We start from the raw sequence: 27,813 nt of genomic DNA, 5'->3' as shown, positions 1-27,813 counted from the left end.
CTGTTAAGCTCCTGTACATTTAGCATGTCAGTTAATACATCAGATTGAATTATGCTGGCTGAAATTGAAGTTATCAGAATAAACATAATGTTGGAAGAAAATATTTTAGAATATTTAGGAACTTTTCTACAAAATCTCCACAGATCGATACATGACAAAAACTATAAAAAAAATCCCTTGAAAACACATAGAGAAAATATAATAAAAATGTGTCAAAAACTAGTGCAAAGAATAAATAAGGTAGCTTTGTTACTCTAATAATAGTTGTTTCCAGATTATTAGGGTTGGTGATATGATGATATATTTCACTCCATTCATTTAATTTTTTATAATATTAATTTTTATGTTTGTATATATATATGTCAATAACAGATTTTGATACATGTTTGTCAAAAATTAACCCCTAGGGTCGAAATACATATAGGGGCCAGTTAGTCCTAACTAGACTGTATTGAGTATACTCATATATATATATTGGTCGGACCGTACACATATGGTCCCACCACACGAATATAGGTGTACGGTTCAAATACTCATATGGTCTGGAATATATACAAGAGAGTTTGGATGGGGTTAAATGATTAAAGAATAATGCCCTTAAAAAATTAAGATTAGAGAATAAAGGGCAAAAAAAATGAAAATTAGAGAAAAAAGGGGTTAATTTTTTGAAGATTAGGCAGCAACCATTTGATTTTCTGGGGGGGGCTATGGTTTTTTTTTCTGGACAAATTGCCTGCGGCGAAAAACAATCTATTTTTTTTCGCGACAAGTCGAAAACAATTTTTTTCTTTCAATTTTAGCATTACATAAAGTGGCAGCTGAGGGTGAAACAAACAATTTTTTTTTCTCAGAATCAAAAACAAGTTATTTTTTTCTCCAAAAACTGGAAACAAACTTTTTTTTCCAAAAAAAACCATAGCCCCCCCCCCCCCCCCCCCCCCCCCCCCCCGAAAATCAAATGGTTGCTGCCTTAGAGAAAAAAGGGGTGAAAATTAAATGTTTACAGAATAACAGACCCCCCCCATCCAGACCCTCATACAATATGAAGTTTTTGATATAGACTGAGGTTTTAGTAATAATAACATTATACAACTACATGTAGACTATAATATGAAAAAATCAGGATGAAATTTGAAAAAGGCCAGGACAGGAGTTTGGAGAATTAACAATAATGATTAAAATAGGGGATGAGACACTTTGCCAAAAAAAAGGCAGGATGACGGACTATTAAGATCTATTTATATGTATGTAAAAAAGGGCAGGATAAACTAATGAACTAGATAGTTCACTATAGTACACTCTTCTGGTAGGGTTGCTGTCTTTTTTACACATTCCCCATTTCCATTCTCAATTTTAATTAAAAAAAAAGGCAGAGTGAAAAATACATAACAACTTATAGAATGCAGGACAAAATTTTTCATCCTACCCACTTTCCCCCCCTTAAAAACCAAACGGTAGGTCCGTTATCTATACCTTTCACCTTGCAACCTGTGTTTTTATTTTACTTTCAACATGTTTTAACTTTTTAATTTGACGTTCAGCGGTGGCGAATCTAGAAATTTTCATAAGAGGGGGCCCACTGTCTGCCTAAAAGGGGGGGGGGGGATTCCGTCACGCTTCAGTGATTCCCTATATAACCAACCAAATATTTTCTGAAAAAGGCCCCCCTAAATCCGCCTCTGTTCAGTCTTACAAGACTCAGGTATCTTGGCAATGTATTCTGCTAATTTAAATTGATGTGCATCGTGATTTTCAAATGCTTATTTTTCGTGCTCAGTATTTTTCAAATAAAATTCAAACACTTAAATTGGCAGGGATCGTCAAGAAATACTTTTTTAAAAGCTGTAAACCAATTATATCATAAATGTGTATACTAAATCGGAAATATCAAGTGTCACAATGTAAAACATAAAGTTAATATATACAAGAAGCAGGGGCGGATCCAGCCATTTTGAAAGGGGGGGGGTCCCAACCCAGGACATAGGTGGGAGGATGTTCCAACTATATGTCCCCATTCAAATGCATTGATCGGCAAAAAAAATGGGGGTTCCAACCCCTGGAATAGTATCCGCCAATGAGAAGACTGTGACTCAGTCAGAAAAAGGTTCACAACAAAGTATTTATTTTTTGTGCAACGTTCATGAAATAATGTCTTATTTCACGTTTTTTACGTGCAAGCACCCCCTTACCACCCACTGCACACTTAGTGACCAACCCTTATCCTAGTCCAAATAATTATGACGTCTTGAAAGGCAAAATAATTTTTTTTCTTTGACACCTTACTTAAAGGCGTCAAAGAAAAACATTATGATAGCCTTTCAGTAAGACGTCAAAGAAAAAAAGTATAAAAGCCTTTCACGACGTCATAATTATTTGGACTACCCTTATCTTATCCCATCCCATCCCATCCCCCCCCCCAAAAAAAAAAAGAAAAGGACAAAACGAAACACCCAGTCCTTCTTTAAATGTAAATAATGCTCTCACACTTGTTTAAACTAAATGTTTACCATATAGGACCATATATTGAAATCACTTCAACAACAGGCTGCTGTCGTACCGACAAGCAAAGCTCTGCATCTTCAAGTTCAAGGTCTTACCTGAACTGGTTCCCATATTGCATAGTTACATTGGATAACAGACGTTCTTCTGTCTGGAATGTTGTAGAAGTTGAACTTTACCAGTTTGAAGGTGAGGATGTTTGTTCTATCCACAGACCTGTTACCCGTCATTTATTCTGTAAATTCCACCTTTTTCAGACGGACCACTTCGGTTTTGGGAATCCTCAGGTTACCTGACAGTGACAGGTATGGGGGAAATCTGAATTCATCATTCAGAATATTTTTTTGTCATTTGTTTGACCACAATAATGTCAACTGGTCAATGCTTATTAGATAGAGCAATTATTTATCTTACACAGTTTTAAAAAAATTTAAAATTCAGAAATAAAGTTATTCATTTATAAATCAATCTACCAAATACATGAAATATATAGACCCATTCAAGTGCACCTTTGGCTTTGGGTCCAGGGTGTTCTTGACTTTTGATTGTATTAAAATTAAAGTTGTGCAGGACTCTTTGTAAGCAACAAATGATTATGCTGGCATGAACATATCATACTTGTATTAGTGACTTAATCACAATGAAAATCTGTAATAGATCAAAGTAAGTAAAAGTCTCTATTTTTTTTTTACATAAATCTAAGCTTTACTTGCATACAATCCCTATTTTCTATTCGTCCAGATCAGGCCATTCAAAAATGATTGTTGGTTTCCCCATTCCCTACCTGGAATGAAGATGTTACAAAAAGGAAGAATTGTTATAGGACTAAATTTAAAGAAGACATTATCTGATTATTGGTTAATAAACTGAATGTGACTTTTTTCCTTTGTAATACTGGATATTTCAAGCATTTCTGTTAAGTTTTGTCATAACCAGAGTTCAATAGTTTGAGAAAAATCTAGCATAATGAAAGACGACATCTACAGCGATTCGAGCAAAATTTCTTCGACAAATCCAAACCATAGCCAGAAATTAGTAGTGGTTTTGCTAATTAATATTCATAATATGTAAATGAGAATTGTACCACGTGGTAGTACTTTGAACTGGACTGGCTTGTTAGCAGTGGTTAGGCTTGATATCATTAAAATCTTTAAAACACGGATATTATAAGTTGCCCGTCACAGAGTCCTTATTTACAATCACTTTGATATTTCCGTAAAGTTGTCAGGCGGTCAAAATCAAAACAATGAACTCGAATTTAGTGAATTTTTCGTGCTTTCGTGAGTTTATTCTTCTTGAAATAGTGACATTTTAATTTTACGTGGGAACCTAGAGTTCAACGACTACACATACAAGGTTTGGACTTGCTTATTCTTTGGAAATTCAAGTTTCATATTCCACCCCGGCAACCTGTTTTTGTAGTGACCTTGTAAGCCAATTTTCAACACGAAGTTTGCAAATTTGACGTTTCAGCCATTTTAGCCTGTATTTTACACTGCAATGTTAAAGGCCTCTCGCTTCGATTTTTAAAATAGCTCAGGAACCTGTATTTTTGCAACAACAGTCTGATGTTTCGTTTAAGTGGTGTATATTGTTGTGTATATTCATTTTCTGCCCCGGCAACCTGTCTATCACTTCAATTAAAATTAAAACAGACATTTTTTCAAAATTCCCTATCATTTTATTGTAATTTCCGTGACCCGTATCCGATTTCTTTAGTATAATATTCAAATAAGCAAAGTGGCGTTGATTTCTGGATATGCCAAGCCACATCAAGATAAAATATAGTGTGGACCAATAAATGATCAAATATTTATCTTATCTGCCTACAAACAGTTCAATATGATACTTAAGATGATTTTAGGAAGATTAATAGCACTTATGGACCTCATTGTCTCCTTTATAAGGTCTCTTTTGGTCAATTTATACCTCTAATTTCCTTAAAATTTTAACTTTTCATGTCAATAAGTAAAAATAATGGGGTAACTTTCACTCATTTATGATAGAAATGTTATCAGAAATGAGTAACTGAAGTAAAGCAGAATGAACAATCCATATATAAGTTAACTGTCTCCAAGGAGGTTTCAATAAGTCCTTACTTCAAAATTAAATTTACGCAGCATTCCAGAGAGGGACATAAAAGGCTTCTCTTTTAAAGAATAATTTGTCGTTACAGCATTAAAAATAATTTCATTAACTTATAAACATATATTTATTTAAGTATTTCCTAGGAAAATGTTCTATCATAGCAGAATATATAAGAAATAAGGAGAAAAAGCACCCCCCTCCAGCCCCCCCCCCCCCAAAAAAAAAACCCAACAAACAAAAAACAAAATCAATTTCAAGTAAAATAATTCTCATAAAATGTGTTTTGGAGACTCAATCCACTCAGATGTTTCATTTTTTGTTATGCTGATCTATAATACTTATTATAAAAATAACGAGGTCCAATTTGTCAGCCGGCATGGGATAAAAACGACAAATCAAAGAATTCAACTTTATATATAGCTAATATAGGACAATGGTGTTGATTAAAAGTTACACCACTCCAGACCCTTTTGTTTTCCACATAATTAATATTGTAAATAATTAACAAGTTCCAATACCAATACCAATAGTATATTCACCTTTTACCTATACCTTATCTGTACGTTCTGCATCTGACAGGCACACCACCAAACGGTGTATTTAGGATTTGCTATATATACAAGGGTCATAATCACAAGGTTGACAATACTAAATTCTATCACATTGTTTCCTATTGTAGTATTTTAATCAACTGTATGACTTTAAAAGATGATAATATGAATACTATAAAAATCTAGACTTAAAATAAGGCGTATAGGTTCAGTTTACAATTTGTTAGCCGGCATGACGCAAAACAGCAAAACCAAGAATTCGACTTTATTTATAATTAATATTGGACAATGCTGTTGATAAAAATTACTCCATTCCAGGCTCTTTTGTTTTTCAAATAGTTAATATTACCAATAATTGATAAGTTCCAGGTCGACGGTTTCTAACAGAAAGATTTTGAAAGTAGAGAAAACTGTGCATCTTATAATCAGCATGACTTTATCAGATAACTAAATATCCAGGCTAAAATAAGGCTTACACATAGTTATATACTTTATTTTAGTCAGGGACCAGTGATTTCACGGGTGTGTTCTAGTCTTATGTAAAATTTAACACAAATGGACACAAAAGATACTATACTATATTTGACCTTCGTTCTAATAAAAATAATCAAATATAAATTTTGATCTCGACTTTCTGCATTTTCGCCGATCTGCATATCATTTTTTTTATTATTTCACATGCGTATTTGTCTTGTATTTGTGCCAATCGGCATTTCTTTTTTTATCTTTCACTTGCGTAGATTTTGTCTTTCATTTTCTCCAATTGTGTACATGTTAATTAGATAGGTGAAAGTTCTTTTTCAGCACCATTTATGAACATTATGTTTTCTGGTCTGTGCGTCCGTTCCTCCGTCTGTCCCGCTTTAGGTTGAAGTTTTTGGTCAAGGCAGTTTTTTATGAAATTGAAGTCCTATCAACTTAAAACTTAATACACAATGTTCCTTATGATATGATCCTTCTAATTTTATGTCACAATTTTCAAAAATTGAGTATTCAGATAAACAATTATTCCTAGATGTTTTGACATACTGGCAACGTATGCATGGAACTAATGTCTGAATGATTCTCGTAAAATAATGTCCGATCTTGCAATGAAGTTAAAATTTATTTATAAAGCTTATTTCACAAAATCTTATAGTAAAAATAAAATTATGACAAAGGGTCATTGTCGTTTGTCATTTGTTTCATTTCAACTTGTCTAAAGGAGAAATGACAAACATTTTCCCTGATCTCACTGAAGCTAATTACCTAATTTATGTATATCAACACTTTGGTTAGCTTGCTTTCTTTGTTTGTATATTTTGTCTAATTATTTTTTGATAATGTCCAATTGAATTTAAATATCATATATACAGGTTTACATACCTATATATGAAGATGTCAATCTTAATTACAAAGCTTGAATAAACATTTAAACAAACAAAGCAAGGAGGCCAACCAAAGTTTTACCCTACATGCATTAGGAAATTAGCTGTAAGGCAAAACATAATAATGAAATTAATACTCAGCGAATGTGAAATAAAATCAAAATTGTCGGTGGTAAAAACTAAATAGTTGTAAATTTAACTTAAGACAAAAAGAATTGCTCCAAGAATAATATCCAACATTAAATCTCTCCCTTTCATTTAGCTTCAACTATGACCAGAAATATTGAAAACAAATTTTGATTTTTAATACCTGCAACAACCTTTGTTTAAATTTCCAAAATGAGCAATTTAGATTTATAATATTTTATCCTGTTGGAGAAATCTTACTTTGTAGTTTTCAACGGAAAATTATTTCTAAAATAATTTTTGAATTAAAAACTTTTTTGTATTTTATATTTACTGTCTCGTTTATTCAAAACACTTGAGATAGTAATAACAGGGATTGTATTTTATGATAGATTTATAACATTTTAGAATAAAAAACTTTAATTCATATATTATACTATAATTTGAATTTCCTTATATATCTTAAACAGTCAGGGGACTAAATACTGAAATAAGTGATTTTTAAATCACTTATTTGAGTAGCAAATTTGAAGTTTTGTCACAAATTGTGATTTTGAAGTTTTACCAAAATTTTAAACTGTGACATAGGTTTAAATAATATCATTTCATTAATAAACTTGGAAAAAATGAACTTTTTGCTTCTTTTATGTAGCAAGGTTATGCCTTTGATGCTATCATTTATCTGCAAATTCTATTTTAGTTGAAAAAATGCTATAATAATGGCTTTACATAATGAACTGATACTTTCTTAACAGATTTTTCCCAGCAATGGGAGTATTTTTCCTGTGAAGTTAGGGACAGTTGAAATTAGTGGGGGTTATTAAAATAATGATACTTAAATAAGTGATTTTTGGGAAGGAAATTGAGGTATGATACTTAAACAAGTGATCTTAATGTCATTATCCTAGATTCAGTACAAGGTCATCACCTGAAATGACCTGGTCATCCTAGACAAAACAGATGTTGGTTCTGATAATTTTAGAAACATGATATAGTCCCTGGATCATTAGTATTCTATATTTAAAGCTATAATAAAATTAAATCACTTCTTTTAGTGATTAATTTGTACTACTTAAATAGGTGATTATTAAAGAAAGACAACTCTTACTTCCAATCTTTATGGAAATAATATTACTTTAATCAGTGATTTAGAAAATCACTCATTTAAGGAAGTCCCCTGACTGTTAAATATTCAGAAATAATGAATCACAAACTTGATACAATAATTAAGTTTGTCTGAGTCAGGAAAAATAATGGTATAAAGACGTTCGTTCATGATTTTGTGTGTCCGTCTGTCAACAGTAGCGAATAAGTTCATTATGGCAGACTTCTAAAATTGACATGAAAAAAAAACCACACTTCTAGTCTGATATAGTCAAATACTCTGTAAGTTAGCCAGTGCCATCTTTCATTTTTTTTTTTTCAATAATTATGCTAATGAGGGACAAAAAAAAAACACACTTCTAGTCTGATATAGTCAAATACTCTGTAAGTTAGCCAGTGCCATCTTTCATTTTTTGTATTTTCAATAATTATGCTAATGAGGGACAGAGGACAAATAAAGGCAACAGTAGTATACCGCTGTTCAAAACTCATAAATCCATGGACAAAAAACAAAATCGGGGTAACAAACTAAAACCGAGGGAAACGCATTAAATATAAGAGGAGAACAACGACACAACACCGAAACGCAACACACACAGAAACAGACCAAGCAACAGACAAAACACCACGAGAATAACAAATATAACATCAAAACCAAATACAAGAATTTGGGATAGATAAGTACCGTGCCACGTCTTATCTAAAAAAATAAGAGAAAACACAAACGACTCAACGTTAAAATGCAACACACACAGAAACGAACAATATTATAACAATGGCCATCTTCCTGACTTGGTACAGGACACTTTTAAAGGGGAATAAAAGTGGTGGGTTGAACCTGGTTTTATGGCATGCCAAACCTCGCACTTTAATGACAAAGTTAAATATAACATTGAAATGACAACATAATATTACAGGACTACAATACAAACAAAAAGGAGACCATATTAGACAAAGAAAAGCATGATTAATAGACAACAAAAGCATCAAGTTTAAAATTCAATACGCCAAAAACGCGTCTTGTCCACACAAGACTCAATAGTGACGCCCAGATATAAAAGATCGAAAGTGAAAAAAGTACAAAGTTGTACAGCACTGAAGATCAAAAGTTGAAAAGGTTTTGCCAAATACGGCATTGTTTGTATGCCCGGGATAAGAACATTCTTATTATATAGAACAATTCATGCTATTGCAAACAGTAAATTTTATCAAATGAATATGAAAGAGATATACATAATCATGATAATGAAACTGAAGTATTAACTAATTACAGAAAACTAAACCCGAATACATAACGCCCAGATATAAAAGATCGAAAGTGAAAAAAGTACAAAGTTGTACAGCACTGAAGATCAAAAGTTGAAAAGGTTTTGCCAAATACGGCATTGTTTTTATGCCCGGGATAAGAACACTTTTATATAGAACGATTCATGCTATTGCAAACAGTAAATTTTAACAAATGAATGTGAAAGATATATTCATAATGAAACTGAAGTATTAACTTATTACAGAAAACTAAACCCGAATGCATGATGCAGCATAGACACATGAAAAACAGATTTTCATAACAAAAGTGGCGGGAAAGGTTATTTCAAACAATTTTTCATTCCAACAGATGGTGTTTCTGAAGGTAAATATTATGCGGCAACAGCATCATAAGATCTGATACTGATACATGCATTTAATCTCTTGTATTACCGGATGATAAAGTAGGTGAATATATTTGCTATTCTTGGAAATTTAAATGTGAGTTTCAAAAGTCCAATTTGCGATTTTTTTCAAATAGTGGGCCAGCAAGAAAATTTTGTACTATGACATCAGATGCAATGTTCTAAAGAAAGACAACTCTTTTCTTCAAAACAAAGGAGAAAAAAAAACATGAAAATTACTCATAACTTTTTTGAAAGGTCGGTGACACACACTTTTTTTTGCTTTATTTTGAAGATTACATACACATGGCACTTTCCTTCTTGAAATTTTGTATGGATAAATCACTGGCAGAAATTTTTTAATACTGGAAACGTTTTTCATTTTTCATTTTTATTTTTGGCGGGGATGAAATAAATCATATTTTTAAAGATCAAAACAATACGAGTTTTAAATTTTTTAACCTGTTTTGATAGATACAAATCTACTGTTTAACGTGAAACAAGAACTATGCTTGTAGGTTTGATATAAAGGATTTTTTTGAGAGTTTAGATAACAAGCAAATATTATGTTAATATTCAGGAAACCCGAAACTGAGGTTGCTATAGTGACAAAAATAAGTCGGTGACCCGGCCCCATGCAATTTGTTTCATCACATTTTATTCCTCAAATCATGAAATACCTTCACACAAAATTTTAAGGAAAAATCACTGGTAGAAATGAATAGGTTGTTTGGTCTTTAAGTAACAATACCCAATTTGTTTACTATCAACCACCTTGACACTTTTTTACAGAAAATGTAAATATTTTAATTTGTCAGATGCTGTGAAAAAGTGTCCTTCAATTGGACATTCTTTTATGACAAAGTACTATTAAATTCTGTCCTACAAGGTTGACATTCAATAAGAGGACTTTTTCACAGTGAAAGCTAAGTGTCCTTTAAAGGGAGATAATAAAAAAGTCACTTATCTTTAATTCTGCTAAGTTTTTTTTTACCTATTCTGCATCAAGCAAATGAAAGATCTAGTCGATGAATCATGACTTATTGGGAGCTGTCAACAAGCACCAAATCTAAAGAAACTTCTGACACGAGCAAAATTCAGTACACAGAACAAAGGTGGCAGAAATACAAAAATGGGGGGATCCCAAAAGTGGAACATGCTAAATGCTAGAAGTAAAACTCTGAAATCAGGCACAGCAATTAAACCGAAAAATATTATTTATTGTGCAACCTGTCCCACTTGTAATCAAAACTACATAGGTCAAACCATTTGATAGACGAAGAGTTCACAAACAGCTGTCTGGACAAAGGTCCCTTCAATTAGAAACTCTCCATGTTCTGAACACTTTGACCAATGTGGAAAGGGAAAATTTAAACTATATCCCTTTCAGGTCAGGTGAGCTTTTCTTATCACTTGGCGTCCGTTGTCCATTGTCGTGCTGCCCCTGAATTGGACATTTTAGCGAAATTTTGCCGTTTTTGGTTATTATCTTCAATATTATTATGGAAATAGATAAACTGTAAACAGCAATAATGTTCAGCAAAGTAGGATCTACTAAAAAGTCAACATGACCAAAATGGTCAGTTGACCCCTTAATGAGTTATTGCCCTTTATAGTCAATTTTTGTCAATTTTTTTTTTACAAAAATCTTCTCTGAAACTACTAAGACAAATTTAACCAAACTTGTCCTCAATTATCATTAGGGTATCTAGTTTAAAAAATGTGTTAAATGATGCTATCCGGCGAACCAAGATGGCCAACATGGCAAAAAATTGTAACTAGGGTAAAATGCAGTTTTTTGCTAAAATCTCAGAAACAAAAGCATTTTAAGCAAATCTGACGCAGTTAAATTTGTTTCGTTAGGTCTAGGTCTATCTGCCCCGAAATTTCCGTAACAAACATGCAAAATGTTGTTGGGTTGCTGCCCCTGAATTGGTAATTTTAAGGAAATGTTGCAGCTTTTGGTTATTATCCTGAATATTATTATAAATAGAGATAAACTGTAAACAGCAATAATGTAGAGCTAAGTTAGACCTACAAATAAGTCAACTTGATGAAAATGGTCAATAAACCCCCTTAAGGAGTTATTGCCCTTTATAGTCAATTTTTTACAATTTTCATAAATTTTGTAAATTTTACAAAATAGTTTAACTACTGGGATAGATTCATAGGTTCATTAGATAGAGATACTTGTAAGCACTAAGAATGTTCAGTAAAGTAAGATCTACAAACACATCACCAGCATCAAAACACAATTTTGTCATGAATCCATCACTCTGCTGTGTCCTTTGTTTATGATATGCACATAGACCAAGGTGAGCAACACAGGCTCTTTAGAGCCTCTAGTTTCAGATGTGGACCTAAGATAAAATTCCACTTGAAGCCAAGGAACGCTATTTTATTTAACTGTATAAGCCGACTTTTAATACTAGGAAGTGAAATTCGGTCTGTGAATAAGATTCCGTAATATATACAAACTACCACATGGTAACATCACAAGTTGTTACTAGTAACGATAACAATTCTGTCTGATGAACTGCAAGGGATGCAGTGAAAGCGCTAACAGAAACAGTGTTCGATTTATAATGTGATTTTTTTTGTGTTTTTTATTTTTATGTTCTATGAAAATTTCTTCATACATTGTTGGTCATCAAAAATGTGTGTCATTAATATTTACATGTACTTGGGACCTTTTGAATGTTCAAAACTGTTCTATTTTCTTAAAAGTAATCTGAAGCAATTTCTAGACAAGCTTCGATCATCAGGGTAAAAAGCCTTGTGACCTAAATATTGATTAATCAGTTAAGCTAATTCTTTTTTTTTTCATTAATAAAAAAATTCTACAGATGATTAAGTATATATAACTTATATTTATTTCAAGCATTAACTATAAGAATGTTTATAAAATTAAAAAAAATCACAGAATCTTAATAAAAAAAAAATTTGCATTATTTGTTAAACATGTTAAAGGGACAGTATGGACTCAGTTCATCATTATGATTGGAGCACATGTCATGTGCATGCGGTGTATATTGTATAATAGATTTATTATGTCTTGTCTATCTTAAGTTTGGTTAAACTGCCTACTGGGAAAACATTATCACATGTTTACATTCCCAATCACTACTATAAGTCAAATATATGTGTGAAAAATTTCAATTTCATGGGTTTTAATCTCTGTTTTAATCCCCCAGGATGTGAAACATTAGAATTTGTGTATATAAATGAAGAGATATGAAAATTTTATCCTCAGTACTGTACGTCCCAGTTACTTAATTTAAAGACAATAGAAATATTAAATTAGGGTAATAAATATCACCCCCCCCCCCCCAAAAAAAAAAATGAACATTGAGAAGTTCTCACTCTGATACATATTTCAATGATCAATTTAATCATCTTTTATAAATTAGATGTGGACATGCATGGATAGTTTTAAAACTCTTTCTTAACTTGGAAAAAGCACACAACATTTCAGGGGGAGGATGCAGAGCCTTTATATATTTACTCTTCTCCTGGATACTGATTTGTGAACATGTAAAAATAAGGCAGCTAATGCACTCATGTAACCTCAACAGCGAAAATGACAAATGTATAATTTTATTTACTTTTTTCAATTTCTCATTGATGTGTTGTAAATTTTCTGTTAAAAACTCACAAGACTCTCTATCTAAACTAGTGTGACAGTAACACAAGACTGTTTTATCTTAATTTTGCATATTTTTTTTCTAGGTGTACAACTGTGCAAGTATTGAACATCAGCTTGAAATGCAATGTGACCTAAAAGACAGTATAATAATGGACAGATGTAAGTAATGATAAAATAGTCAATGATATGGGAAATGTATGAAATTGTAAGAAAAAGTTGACAGGCATATTGTTTTACACCTGTCCCTCCGTCGGTCAGTTAACTATATATATAGGTCAAAGTACAGCCTTCAGCAATGATCATACTGCATAGTCATATATAAAAAAGGCCCTGAAATTACAATTGTAAAATAATTCCAAACTAATGACCTTAATATTAATATACAAATAAAATAACTAAAAACAAATATGCAACACAGCAACAAACAACAACCACTGATTGTCCAGGTTCCTGACTTGGGACAGGCACAGAAGATAGCAGGATTAAACATGTTAGTGGGATCCAAGCCCTAATACAATCATATTTTAGTTATTCTCCTCAAGAAAATCTAATATAATGTAATTAACATCAACCATTGTCAACACTTTTAAATGTTGTACTTAACTTTATATATAAAGAAGATGTGGTATGATTGTCAAAGAGACAACTTTCCACAAGAGACCAAATGACACAGAAATTAAAAACTAAAGGTCACTGTACCCTCTTCAACCATGAGCATACCCCAATACTGCATAGTCAGCTATAAAAGGCCCCAAAATGACAAATGTAAAACAAGAAAACTAACGGCCTAATTTATGTACAAAAAAATGAAGAAAAAAAATATGTAACACTTCAACAAATGACAACCACTGCATTACAGGCTCCTGACTTGGAACAGGCACATACATTACATTGTAGCTTAATATTTTAATTCGCATATTGGTATACAATCTATTGTATGTTTTTTTCTTTTTTTCTTTAAGAAGTTATATGCAAGTGGGGACATAATTTGTGTCCCATGGACCCAATCATGACATTTATTTATTCCGAGAATTTTGAAAGGAATAAATAATAAATAATTTTTCATAATTTTTTTTCATCTTTTAAAAAAGTCGTCTCCTGAAACAACTGAGACAAATCTACCTAAATTTGGCCACACTCATCATTAGGGTATGTATATATAGTTTTAAATGTGTTTGATGACCCTGCCAACCTACATGGCAGACATGGCTAAAAATAGAAAATAGGAGGAAAATGCAGTGTTTACTTATATCTCTGAAACTAAAGCAAAAGTATAACAGTTGCATTATTTCATGCATCAATTGTAAATGAGAATATCAGGTGAGCGATAAAGACCCATTGGAGCCTCAACTTTCTATAGCCATTATTGTTATAGCTGGTCAGTGCATGGTCATAAACCTATGAAAATAAGTCAATTATTTAACCTCAGAGCACTACCAACAGATTCTTATCCAGTGTATTTGATCATGTTGATGAATAAATTTTATTACAACTCGTTAACAGGGCAAGATATGGAAATTTATTTTTCTTCTGATTTTATAATATTAAGAAAAAACAAAGGAAAATGATATTTTGATAAACATTAAACATGTTGTTGTCGTGGTTTTGTGCTCTCTTGAACCATCAGATTATTACTGTACTGCAATAAAAAAAAAACATTAAAGAATATCAGGGATTTACGGGAACTTGAAGTAATTGAAAACTTGTTCAAATCCCAAACTGCACTTTAACTTTACTTTGCATCAACCATTAAGTGTTGTGAAATGTTTACACAATGCTTCTTAACACCAAACACTGATCAAGTCACTTTCGTCATTCTCATATTATCATGAATATGTTACTTTTTTAATAGGAAAAAGGATATATATTAGAGATATATTTACAAGCAGGGACATCTGTGTCCCATGGACACATTCTTGTTTTATTTATTACATATTTTAGTGTATTAAAGTAATTATACTGCTTCCACCTTTCAATATTCTAACAAAGCTCTATCTCATTAATGAATAAATAAATGATACTAGTCAAGACCTCAACAGATAATTTTTTTTCAGGTTCTCTGGTCGTAAGAACCTGTTGGCCACACACATAAAGATTTTCATTGATCCTGCTTTCAGCTAAATATCAGAAAAATTAAGAACAAAGGAAAATATGCTGAAACTGTACAGTCACCGGTCAGGATTATTTCAGAAGTGAAATTATAATACCATTTATTTTACTGGTTAATTCCTTTGATTTGTAATTTTAAACAACACACAGAGGCTTTGCATTATTGTTTTACAAGAGAGACACCAAAAGATGCGGTCAACATTTATCATTTTTATCAAAATACGCCCAGGACAAACCATGGATACACTTAACTTGAAATATGGTGCTTTCATGCCAAAATTGCCTGGAAGTAAAAGAAATAAAGAACCATTCATGTCAGCAATCAGGGGATAAGATGAAAGAATGCAGAATAAGGTACTGTAATATTCAGTCTTAATAAGAGTCCTGCTTCTCTATATACATATGCTTTTTGTTATGCCCCGTCGTAGTGGAGGGGGCATTAAGTTTTATCCTTGTATGTTTGTACATAATATTAGATAAAGGAAGATGTGGTATGACTTCCACCATCCAAGTCACAATTTGTAAAAGAAAAACAATTATAGGTCAAAGTACAGTCTTCAACACAGAGCGTTGGATCACACCAAACAGTAAGCTATTATTAATTTAAGGACCCAAAAAATTACTATTGTGAAACCAGCTGTCAAACATGAAAACCAACGTTCTAATCTATATAAAAAAAGAGAAAAGACAAACACTTATAGTGCATGATTTTCTCACTGTGTTGAAGACCCATTGGTGGACTTCGGTTGTTGTCTGCACTTTGGTCAGGTTGTTGACGTATTTCCCCCAATTCCATTCTCAATTTTATGAAGAAGTTATTGAACTTTATTCTTGAAAAAGAGACAGAGGTATCTTGAAAAAGAGACAGAGGTATCATGTTCACATGGCGCATCTGTTTATTTGTTTTAGTTAACTATAAACTTAAGTTTGCTTAACCAAATGTACTGAAACTTAAACACAATGCTTATTACCACAAAAATCAGATCAAGTACTCATTTGGGTACTGTGTGTCACTTTTACCATTCTTGATTTATGACCCTTTAAAATGTTATATGCAAGCAGGGGCATAATCTGTGTCCCATGGACCCATTCATCATTTATTTATTCAGAAAACTCTAAAAGGAATAAATAATCCATAATGTTCATACAGATAAAACATATTGTTTTAAGGATTTTAATCTGTTTATTAAGTCACATGCAAACTCAATATTGCTCCCCTTTTAAATCTCGATCAGTGTTTGTAAAAAGAAAAAAGTAACATAAAAGAATGCAGGTTGCCAGGAACATTCAAATTGGAGAAAGGGAAAAAAACACAACTCTACGCTAAATAATTTTGAAAACTTATTGGATATACTATCTTTATAAAATTTATAAAAATGTCAAAAACATTATGTACATTATGATCATGTTGATTGTGTGAAACGTCACACAAGGCAAGGGGGGGGGGGGGGGGGGTGGGGGGGGTTGAAGAAGTTTTATTATAAATGTCAAATGGTTATAGTCTCAACCTATCAACATAATCAAAATTGTTGATTTCACAGTTAATATTTACTTTTAGCATGTTCAGCAGAATAGAACGTTTTTGTTATATTTTATTAAATGTTAATTTACTTTGGTCTTATAGGCAGGAGTGAAAGGAATAGAAAGCTAGGCATCAGTAAAGAAACAGATCAATTTATAATATGTAATAATTCCATCTGAATATAACAAACATTGCACATGCTATGAAGATTTATTCACATGTATACTATGATTTGTAGTTATATTTTATTGTATGTATTTGAAATATTAAAAGTACATGTATTTTACTTTAGAACAGTATTTTAATTTTTATATTTTGCTGTGGAGAATATCAAAGAAATTTAGAAAAACATAATTAAAGATAGTTTCTTCCATATTTTCTGTGACAAAAAAAAATGTGCAAATTACGAAAATTAAATGGGGCTACATTAGTGAATATTTTTGAGTTTGAGTTTTTTTTCATTCCTATTTTAAAATTTCATTGGCATTTGAAATAATGAGTTGAAACTAGTTTTTATCAATTATTTTGTTTTCAAGATGTACAACAGTAGAGAAGGTTAAGGTTTTGTGTACAATAGTTTACTATGATGTAATGGTCAAATAAACTTGAAACTTTGTACTTTCAAGTGTTCATTTAAGTCAGTGTTTTTTAAACAATTACAAATAAGTTACTGAACATAGAAATCTGATTGTGGAAGCAGAGTATAATGTGTTATGGACACATATATATATATCTCAATCCCATAGAGCATCGCCCTCCTCACCAGCCTCTCAGTAATGGCATATTGACTTTGAAAATTTCCTTTGTTTACACTGAAATATTTGTGATAAGTCCACATTTAAGGAGAACCACTAAAAGTAGGTCAGGGATAATTTATATGCAGTTGAATATGCTTTTGGACAATGCATGTGCTTAGGGATTTTAATAATCCTGAATCCTAAATCATGGTTTTATAACTTACAATCTTTTGCAGTTTTCTGTTTATATGTTAAAGTTTATGCTTAGGCCAGTTTAATATCGACCACTTATAAATAGGATTTAGAGGATGTATAGGCCCCCCTTTTTGTGGGACAAATTTGGTTGATATTATATTTAGGGAATTACTGAAGCATGACAAAAGGGATGCAGTATAGAGTAACCTTAACTTATTATTTCTAAGAAATTACTTTTTTTTTTTTTTTAAATGAAAAGTATGGTTATAAACATATTTTTTATGAATTAAAATTTTAACAAATGTTGGAAACAAATTTATGTAAAAACTTTTTTTATAATGTATCAAAATTATTTTTTCTTGTAGATTTTATTTCGGGATTTTTCCCGAAATGGGTAAAAAAAATATATGTAACAAGTGTGTGTCTGATATTAGATTTATATTTTCGGGATTTTTCCCGAAATGTGAAAAGAAATTATTAGTCATGAGGTCTAGCATATACATTTGAATTTTCGGGATAAATCCCGAAATATTTGAAGACATCTGTGTTATACATGTTGTACTTAGTTTATTTTTGTCGGGATATTTCCCGAAATGCGTTTCAGATCTGTTTGCAATTGTTAAAATGCTCTGCCAACATATATGTAATAAATAATAATGTTGAGAATGATTTCGGGACATTTCCCGAATAAATAGTCGCATAGATACATTTTTACCACCAATATTTTGAAACTTTCATATATTTTGGGAAATTTCCCGAACAATAAATGTAAATTTTATCAATTATAAGAATAAAAACATGGAATGTTGTAAAAAATGTGCGTTTCTTTATGAAATCGGCATTCATTTATAGTAAACATTGAAAAAGATTATAAAAAGGAATAAAATGGATTTTACTCTTTTAAAATAGAGTCTGTTCAATGTTATTTCGCGTTCTTCCGTGCAGATACCCCCCCCCCCCCCCACCTGTTACGCCCCACAAAGAACAAGTCGTTTTTTTTATAAAACATATTAGACATCATATGGGATAATTTAAACCTTCAAATGAGTTGATATAAGTTTAGCGTTTAAGATAAATAATTCAGAGCTATTTGGTGTCCCCAGTGGCCAACATTTAGAAGTAACAGTCAAAACTGACCAACTAGCAGTAGGCCAAATAGTATTATTATACCTTACGTATATTTCAAACAATTCTATTGGGTGAAACGTAATCACGTGACATGGAATAACTCAGTTACTTTTCATTCAATTGAAGGAAGGACAAATAACCCTAAAGAATTTACACCAGCGGTGAATAACCCTATTATTCACCGGTACTATTATTCACCGGTGAATAACTGTAACGAAGTAAGTTCTTTGGGAATTGTCAGGTGGCCAATGTCATACAAAACCAAATTAAAATATAAATTTAATTAACAAAACAAAATAAAGTAAATTCAACAAAAAATGTAATATGAAATGAGAACACAAATGTAACTAAATAAACACACACGGAACAAAACAAAATGTCATGAAATAAACATAAATCAAACAAATTTCGGCCTGCACACTTTCCGCACACTGCCCGGATACGTTCCTCGTTGTACGTACTGTAGATGTAAATGATGAACTGGGTTGTTCCCCTTTAAATTTCTCTTTATAATTAAACGGACGAATTAACTAATTTTCACATATATCTGGTTGCTTCTAAATTGATTGAAGAGAACACTAAATTTGTATGAATAAATATAATGCTGAATAACAAACTATAACTGCTTTAAACTGCATAAATACTGCACGGACTTCTCGATTTCTCAACTAAAAATGTATATAATTTTACGGACTTTTTGCTCCAAATAAATAGAAACGGACTATAAATTTATCACCGCCTCCATGCGTTGTAACTCCAACCAATATATCACCGAGTTGTTACCATTTTTAACCCCGACACCATTAATTCATCGACACCATTATCTCCGACCAGTCGACAATTAGCAACGTGCCAACGCACACTAAAACCGGGCCTAAAAACCCCTGCAAAATAATAATTGAACCCAAAAATTACTTACGTTATCTATAAATATGAATAATATGGCAATTATCCGTACATTTGGACCGCGAGCAAGAAATATCATCTCGACAGCAAATTGACCTCAATGTACCATAAAATATAAGTAAAATAACTTACCTGAGTGTTGTTTCAATTAGCCTTTGGACATCCATGTCCTGTCCTGACAATTATAATGTCCAAATTGCTATCTAAACCACAAACCCAACTGCACAAACGTGTGCTACTCTCAATGATCATGTGCCGACTGCTTTGAGACTCACCTGTTAAATTTCAATAGGTGCGTAATCACGTGATAAACAAGGTCTGCTTGACTAGATTACCGGTGTTAGTGAAAATAAGAGATAACATAAAATATAGTCCTAGGTGTAAAATAAATCATATAAATAATTAACTGAAGTTTGTTACAAACGTCCCTTTCCAGGAGACTAAAGAACATTTAGTCCGACCAGAAACAACAAACTTCAAAATCTAATCTGAAATTAAGCTATATCAGTAAAAAAAAAAAAAAAAAAAAAATATGTACACATCAAACATAAAAAAATTCAGTCCTGTAACACTAAAATAAAACCAAAATTAACACAATAACGCTGTAATAACGTCACACTCAGGGGTTATCTAAATATCGCCACATCTAGACAAAACATCTGCAACAATGTTTGTCTTGCCTGCAATGTAAAAAACTGTATAATTAAATTCCTGAAGTATCAAACTCCAACGGAGTAACCGTTGGTTACTGGTTTTCATCCTCTGTAACCACTGTAAAGGAGCATGATCAGTATTAATAGCAAACTCTTTACCCTCTAGATAGTTTCTCAAAGTTTTAACCGCCCACACTATGGCAAAGCACTCCTTTTCTACCACTGCGTAGTTGCATTCCGCTCCAGAGAGTTTCTTGCTGATAAACATAATTGGACGCCTTCCGTCATCAAATTCTTGCTCTAGTACAGCACCTAGACCCTTACCGGACGCATCAGTCTGCAAAATAAACTTTTTAGAAAAATCTGGACTCCGTAATACAGAGTCACTACAAATACATTCTTTAAGCTTGTCAAAAGATTTTTGTGTTGTGTCTGACCATTCAACTTTATTTGGTTCGTTTTTCTTTGTAAGGTCAGTCAAAGGTACGGATATGTCGGAGAACTGTGGTATAAACTTCCTGTAGAAACCTATCAGACCGAGAAATGATCTCACCTGTTTCTTCGTGACAGGCACTGGAAATTCATGTATAGCAGATACCTTGTCCTGAACAGGCTTAATCTTGCCACCGCCGGCAATATGTCCTAAAAACTCAAGCTCATCGTAGCCAAATAAACACTTACTCGGTTTTGCAACGAGGTTTGCCTGTCTCAGTGAATCGAATACTGCCCTTAAATGCTCAATATGGTACTCCCATGTATCGCTAAATATACCAATATCATCAATGAACGAGTCAGCAAATTCCTCGTATCCTGCCAGAACTTTATCCATCATACGAACAAAAGTAGCACCTGAGTTCATCATACCAAATGGAGTAACAGTAAACTGATAATGTCCGAACGGCGTTATAAATGCGCTCTTCTGTCGGCTATCTTTATCAAGTGGTACCTGCCAATAGCCCTTAGTTAAATCAAGTTTACTGATATATCGTGCTCTGCTGACTTTATTCAGTACCTCATCCATGCGTGGCATAAAAATCGGGTCAAAGATAGTCTGTTTGTTCAAGGAACGATAATCGGCACAAAATCTAAGTGTGTTGTCTTTTTTCTTGATCAGTACTATCGGAGCTGCATACGGACTGTCAGACGGCTCAACTATACCTGCAGCTAACATATTGTCAATCTCTTCTCTGACCTTATCTCTAAGTGCGTATGGTAGTGGGTACGGACGTTGGTAAATCGGTTCATCTGTTTTTGTAACTACTCTATGTTCTATAATATTTGTTACCTTAGGTACGTCACTAAAGATGTCTTCATATTCTGATAGTAATTCTTTAAGCTGCTGTTTTTCGACAGTTGTCAATTCTGGTGAGATCGTAACGTCATCTACATTTTCTTTGCTTTTCAACACTGGAGTTATATCTGTAGTCATCTCACTATCATCTGTGCCTTCATCTGTGTTAAGACCTGAAATTACATTTAAGCACGCAGCAATATCTGTTGTGACATTATTATCAAGATCATTATCTACCCGCTCATGCCATAACTTCAACATATTTACATGAAATACTTTGTCTTTTCCTCTAACCTTGACCTTATAGTCAACAGGACTAACTTTATCAGTCACTATAAATGGTCCTTTCCAACTCGCTAACAGCTTTGATGTATGTGTAGGCAATAATATAAGCACCTTTTGACCAACTTCAATCTTTCTGTCTCTAGCTTTTCTATCATAATAAAACTTCTGTCTTTGTTTCGCTTTTGTTTCATTTTCAATGGCGTACTCAGCCATTGTTCTCAACTTTTCTCTAGTGTCTAATAAATAACTCAACACAGAGTTTTGACATGTACTAGGCTCTTCCCACTCTTCTTTAAGTACTGCTAGAGGTCCTCTAATGTGCCTGCCATATAACAATTCAAACGGTGAGAAACCAGTACTCTCATTTGGTACCTCCCGATATGCAAATAATAAGTAAGGGATATATGCATCCCATGTTTTTGGTGTCTGTCGTGCATATGCCTTCAACATTTTCTTCAGTACACCGTTAAACTTTTCACAGAGTCCATTACACATAGCATGATAAGGACTAGTGCGTAACTTACTTATCTTTAATAGTCTACATACCTCAACCATCAGCTCTGACATAAAGTTACTGCCTTGGTCTGTCAACAGCTCCCTGGGTATGCCAACTCTAGAAAATAAACTTATAAGAGCATTAGCGACTGTAGAAGCTTCTTGATCTTTTAAAGGAATTGCTTCTGGATATTTAGTGGAATAATCGACGCAAACAAGTACATAACGGTTTTTGTCATCAGTCATAGGCAAAGGGCCAACAAAATCAATAGCAATGCGCTGAAATGGCTCATCCATAGGTGGTATGCTAATCAATGGAGCACGTGGTACTCTACCCTTCGATGTACCTATCTGACAATCTGGACAAGGCCTACAGTATTCGGCAATATCATTAAATATACCTGGCCAGAAAAAGTGCTGCATGATTCTGTCTCTTGTTTTCTTATTCCCAAGGTGACCTGCCAACGGAATATCATGTCCCAACGAAAGAACTGTTCCTCTCAACTTGCTTGGTAATACAATTTGCTGAATAACTTCACCACTTGGCTTAGTATACACTCTATATAGTAAATCTGAATTATATATAAAATAAGATGCTGGGTTATCATGCACATCACTTACATAAGATTTTACCTTATCCAAAGTCTCATCTGTCTTCTGTAACTCAATCAACTGCTTCCTATCACAAATCTTAAAATCATGGCATACGTCTGAAAAATCTATAGAATGAGATATAGGTATATCGCTACTACGCTGAACATTCGTCTGATCAATCATACTATCTGCTTCATCCTGCTTCTTCTTTCGAGATCGAGTCTCAACTGCATGACATGGGACTGAGTCACCTGAAACAAAAATATCTTCTCCACTAGTCACTGATAAACCATCGACACTATGTGGTACTGATGTGTTCACATAGTTTCCAACAATCAGATCTGCAAACGGTGTATCTAAGATCAATGCAATAATATCACCTGAAATATAAGGAGTAGAAATATTAATACATACTTCTGGACACTGCTTCACTGAACCATCTGCTAAACATATGTCTCTAGTCTGACCTGTAAGACAATCTGGGTTAGTAAACCTACTATGAACAAATACAGTAGAACAACCTGTATCTCTCAAAACTGAGATTTTATCACTATCGATCTTACCTTCTACTATATCAAGTCCATGTACCTGTACCTTGTCGCCATTACATGAAACACCAGGCAACTTAACAGTCACACCACTAATATAATCATCTACTCTATACTCCTGTCTACTCTGTATGCACAAACCAAACTTACCTGGCTTAAAATTATCCTCCTTTGACCGGTTCGTCCTTGTAGGACAGTGCGTAGCTATATGACCAATGTTCTTACAAATAAAACAAGTCCTAGTGTCAGGTTGTCTTCCTTTTGATTGGTTATATCTACCTTGTTGTTTAGATTGGTCGGTGTCAATTCTCCCAACTGATTTAGAACTTACCTGTTCATCTTTATGTGCTTGCTGAAAAGCCTCAGCTTTGTCTACCAACTCATCAATTGTTTTCGGTTTCTGTTCCTTGATCCAAAGTTTGAGCTCTTTATTACAACTTACCATTAACTGTTCTCTAGTAACTAAATCAACAAATCTATCAAAATCAGTGCCTATCAACTCACGCTCCAACCAATGTCTAAGAAAACCTACTAGTCTGACTGAAAATTCCTTAAATGACTCATCCGAAGACTGGCGTTCACTTCTGAACTTCTCCCTGTATGCCTCGGCAGTAAGCTCGTATCTACATAAAATAGCAGATTTAATTTTATCATAATTTTTACTGTCCTCTTCAGACAATCTAGAAAATGCCTCTAAAGCTTTCCCACAAAGTAAAGGGACTAATCTAAGGGCCCACTCAGACTTGGGTATTTTATGCAAAACCACCAATTTCTCAAAGGACCTTAAAAATACATCTGGGTCTTCACCTTCCTTAAATTTAGGAAGTTTCGACTTCAAACTTGAATGTGTCTGTGGTGGTGCAACACCTTGAGCCATTTCTTTCTCTCTAAGCTCTAACTCTTTTAAACGTACCTCTTTTTCCATCTCTATCTTTCTCATCTCTCTCTCTTCCATTCTAGCTTCTCTCTCAGTAGACTGCATGTTTTTCAACATTTCTAAACATGTCTCCAAAGTTTCACCCTTCTCTAACATCTCCGGAACCCAAGCGGGTAATACACTTCCTGCCATACTGTACAATACAAATAATAATAAAATGATAATGTAAACAAATAATAAAACATAAAAGTTCAAACAAAATATATAACAAAAAAAAAATCCCTGTTGTCTATCTGACAATATTTTCTAATATAACAATTGGCACAGTGACAATCCCACCGCTGCCACCATTGTAACGAAGTAAGTTCTTTGGGAATTGTCAGGTGGCCAATGTCATACAAAACCAAATTAAAATATAAATTTAATTAACAAAACAAAATAAAGTAAATTCAACAAAAAATGTAATATGAAATGAGAACACAAATGTAACTAAATAAACACACACGGAACCAAACAAAATGTCATGAAATAAACATAAATCAAACAAATTTCGGCCTGCACACTTTCCGCACACTGCCCGGATACGTTCCTCGTTGTACGTACTGTAGATGTAAATGATGAACTGGGTTGTTCCCCTTTAAATTTCTCTTTATAATTAAACGGACGAATTAACTAATTTTCACATATATCTGGTTGCTTCTAAATTGATTGAAGAGAACACTAAATTTGTATGAATAAATATAATGCTGAATAACAAACTATAACTGCTTTAAACTGCATAAATACTGCACGGACTTCTCGATTTCTCAACTAAAAATGTATATAATTTTACGGACTTTTTGCTCCAAATAAATAGAAACGGACTATAAATTTATCACCGCCTCCATGCGTTGTAACTCCAACCAATATATCACCGAGTTGTTACCATTTTTAACCCCGACACCATTAATTCATCGACACCATTATCTCCGACCAGTCGACAATTAGCAACGTGCCAACGCACACTAAAACCGGGCCTAAAAACCCCTGCAAAATAATAATTGAACCCAAAAATTACTTACGTTATCTATAAATATGAATAATATGGCAATTATCCGTACATTTGGACCGCGAGCAAGAAATATCATCTCGACAGCAAATTGACCTCAATGTACCATAAAATATAAGTAAAATAACTTACCTGAGTGTTGTTTCAATTAGCCTTTGGACATCCATGTCCTGTCCTGACAATTATAATGTCCAAATTGCTATCTAAACCACAAACCCAACTGCACAAACGTGTGCTACTCTCAATGATCATGTGCCGACTGCTTTGAGACTCACCTGTTAAATTTCAATAGGTGCGTAATCACGTGATAAACAAGGTCTGCTTGACTAGATTACCGGTGTTAGTGAAAATAAGAGATAACATAAAATATAGTCCTAGGTGTAAAATAAATCATATAAATAATTAACTGAAGTTTGTTACAATAACCTTTTGTGTTTGTTTATTTGTACTTGAGTTACCTCCCATAAAAAGACGTCACAAACGTAAATAAACAAAATGGCAGCGTTCACGTTACACTGGAGGCCCATCGAGAGACGAGGAAATACGGCATTGGACATAAATAGAGCTGAGAGTGGCAGCAGCCGATGATGTCTCTTATAAACGGTCCTTTTCAGGGCCATCAATATTTTACAAAAAGATTCTACTTTTTGTTGTATATTCGAGAAAATCGAACACAAATGTATTTTCAAACGTCAGTCTGTGTTCGAAATGCACTTTCACTGTTAGTTCGGTGATATAGATACAATGGATAAGCGTTGATTCTTGAAAAAGAAACCATGAGCCCAAAGGAAACAATAGAATATAATCTGGTGAGTCCATTTCAGCGACGGATTTAGGAAGCGTAGATTCTAGAAAAAGAATCCACGGTAAATGAATAGGCTGACGTCACCACAATGGTTTAAGTATAATAAAACAATTGTGGCCCCTTAGAATCGATGAATATCCAAAATTGTCAACCCTCAAAAGTTATTTCACTTCGGGCTGCGCCCTCAATGAAATAACCTTCTCGTGTTGACAATTTTGGATATTCACCTCTTCAACGGGCCATAATTGTATATTATTCGCCTTTTTGACGTTCCTGATGAAGGTAGATCTGGAAAAAACGCTTTGGTCGCTTGAAACTAAAAACGTTTTGATTTCTTTTTTATCTGTTGCATGACGATAATACATTATATTGCCTCAGATGATTAATTTCAGTTCCAAGTTATGATACGGAAGGAATACTTAATTTATGGTGTCGCAATGAACGTTGTGCTAAGCGTGCCCACAACTGACCCGAGACAAAAAGTGTACTGGTTTAGTGATGGTTCATTGATGGTTCATTTATGGTTCAGTGATAATGGACGTTATACTAAACTCCGAATTATACACAAGAAACTAAATAAAAAATCATACAAGACTAACAAAGGCCAGAGGCTCCTAAAATGGGACACTCCCCGTATACCTCTAACCAATGTAGAATAAACAGATACACAGCAATACGCACAGTAAAAACAGCCAAGTCCTATGTCAGAATAGGAAACAAAAGAAACTAATCAAAATGACAATGATAATAAATTAACAAAGGACTACTATATATGAAGCTAGCAGTTACTGACATATGCTAGCTCCAGACCTCAATTAAACTAATTGAAAGATTATATTTTCATCATAAGAATAACAAGCACAATTCCTCCCTGTTGTATTTATTGCTAACTTTTTCATGAACATTCATGAAATATTTGTCACTGGCAACCAAAAATCGATAATTTTAAATACATGTAGGTTGCTTACATACAAATTACAAAGAAACTTAGGATTCAACTCACTCCGGCAAAGTAGCCCTTAGAGATGGATTTTGATATGTTTAACTTCACTTTGGCCAAACACCTCTTCAATTGTTTCGATTCTTATATTTTCTTGACTTTCAAATATTCAGTTTTCAGCGTTCCGTAGGTGAATGCTTTACTTAAAATTCAGCGTTTTACATTGTACTTGTTTTTCGAGAGCAACATTGGTGTATCGCCAAAAATAGAAAAAAAAACCATCATGCAGCTGACAGCGTGGCGCTCTCTTTACACGTCACAATCTGGCTGGACGTACCAGCTGTGTTCTTTTACTTTGCTCAAAATTGATTGTCGTACGATAACTTAAAAATGCACAAATAACAAATACGGAACAATGATATACCTTAATGCAAAAAAAATTCCCTTTTCCTTTTATTTGCTATTTATAAACAGTGGTTGATTGAGGGCCCCTAATGGAGTTACGTTTATCATATGGATAAATGCATATACTTTTTACAAGAATCAGTCCAAACGTTGTATAAGGGAGCAACCATGCATATAGCTTTAAAAGTGGAGATATGGTTGTTTTGTCGAAGTGAAAATAAAATCGCGCTAAGCGCTAACAATTT

The 27,813-nt window shown here is 33.2% G+C and overlaps 1 protein-coding gene and 1 long non-coding RNA gene across 4 annotated transcripts; one reads left to right on the top strand and one right to left on the bottom strand.

Annotated features, from left to right (window-relative positions):
* Positions 1-2,619: 2,619 nt before the first annotated feature.
* Positions 2,620-18,451, top strand: LOC139524471 (uncharacterized). 2 transcript variants are annotated; one of them, XR_011664802.1, is made up of 4 exons: positions 2,620-2,688; positions 13,114-13,189; positions 15,085-15,493; positions 16,764-18,451. It is a non-coding gene; the product is annotated as an uncharacterized lncRNA (long non-coding RNA). The 2 variants fall into 2 exon arrangements; XR_011664803.1 differs by lacking the exons at positions 2,620-2,688; positions 13,114-13,189 and adding an exon at positions 14,108-14,179.
* Positions 18,452-18,987: 536 nt separating this feature from the next.
* LOC139524470 (uncharacterized) lies at positions 18,988-25,832 on the bottom strand. 2 transcript variants are annotated; one of them, XM_071319260.1, is made up of 4 exons: positions 25,551-25,828; positions 21,566-25,396; positions 19,760-20,617; positions 18,988-19,605 (listed from the first exon to the last, which is right to left on the bottom strand). In XM_071319260.1, exons 2-3 carry the CDS (start codon positions 24,560-24,562, stop codon positions 20,258-20,260), a joined length of 3,357 nt encoding a protein of 1,118 aa, XP_071175361.1. In that variant the 5' UTR covers positions 24,563-25,396; positions 25,551-25,828; the 3' UTR covers positions 18,988-19,605; positions 19,760-20,257. The 2 variants fall into 2 exon arrangements, with proteins under 2 accessions (XP_071175361.1, XP_071175360.1); XM_071319259.1 differs by having other exon boundaries at positions 19,760-25,396; positions 25,551-25,832.
* Positions 25,833-27,813: the final 1,981 nt, after the last annotated feature.

This window comes from Mytilus edulis, chromosome 5, assembly GCF_963676685.1.
Source record: "Mytilus edulis chromosome 5, xbMytEdul2.2, whole genome shotgun sequence".
Taxonomy (NCBI): Eukaryota; Metazoa; Mollusca; class Bivalvia; order Mytilida; family Mytilidae; genus Mytilus; species Mytilus edulis.
The sequence above is the reverse complement of the archived record's forward strand: the minus strand, read 5'-3'. Positions and strand labels throughout refer to the sequence as shown.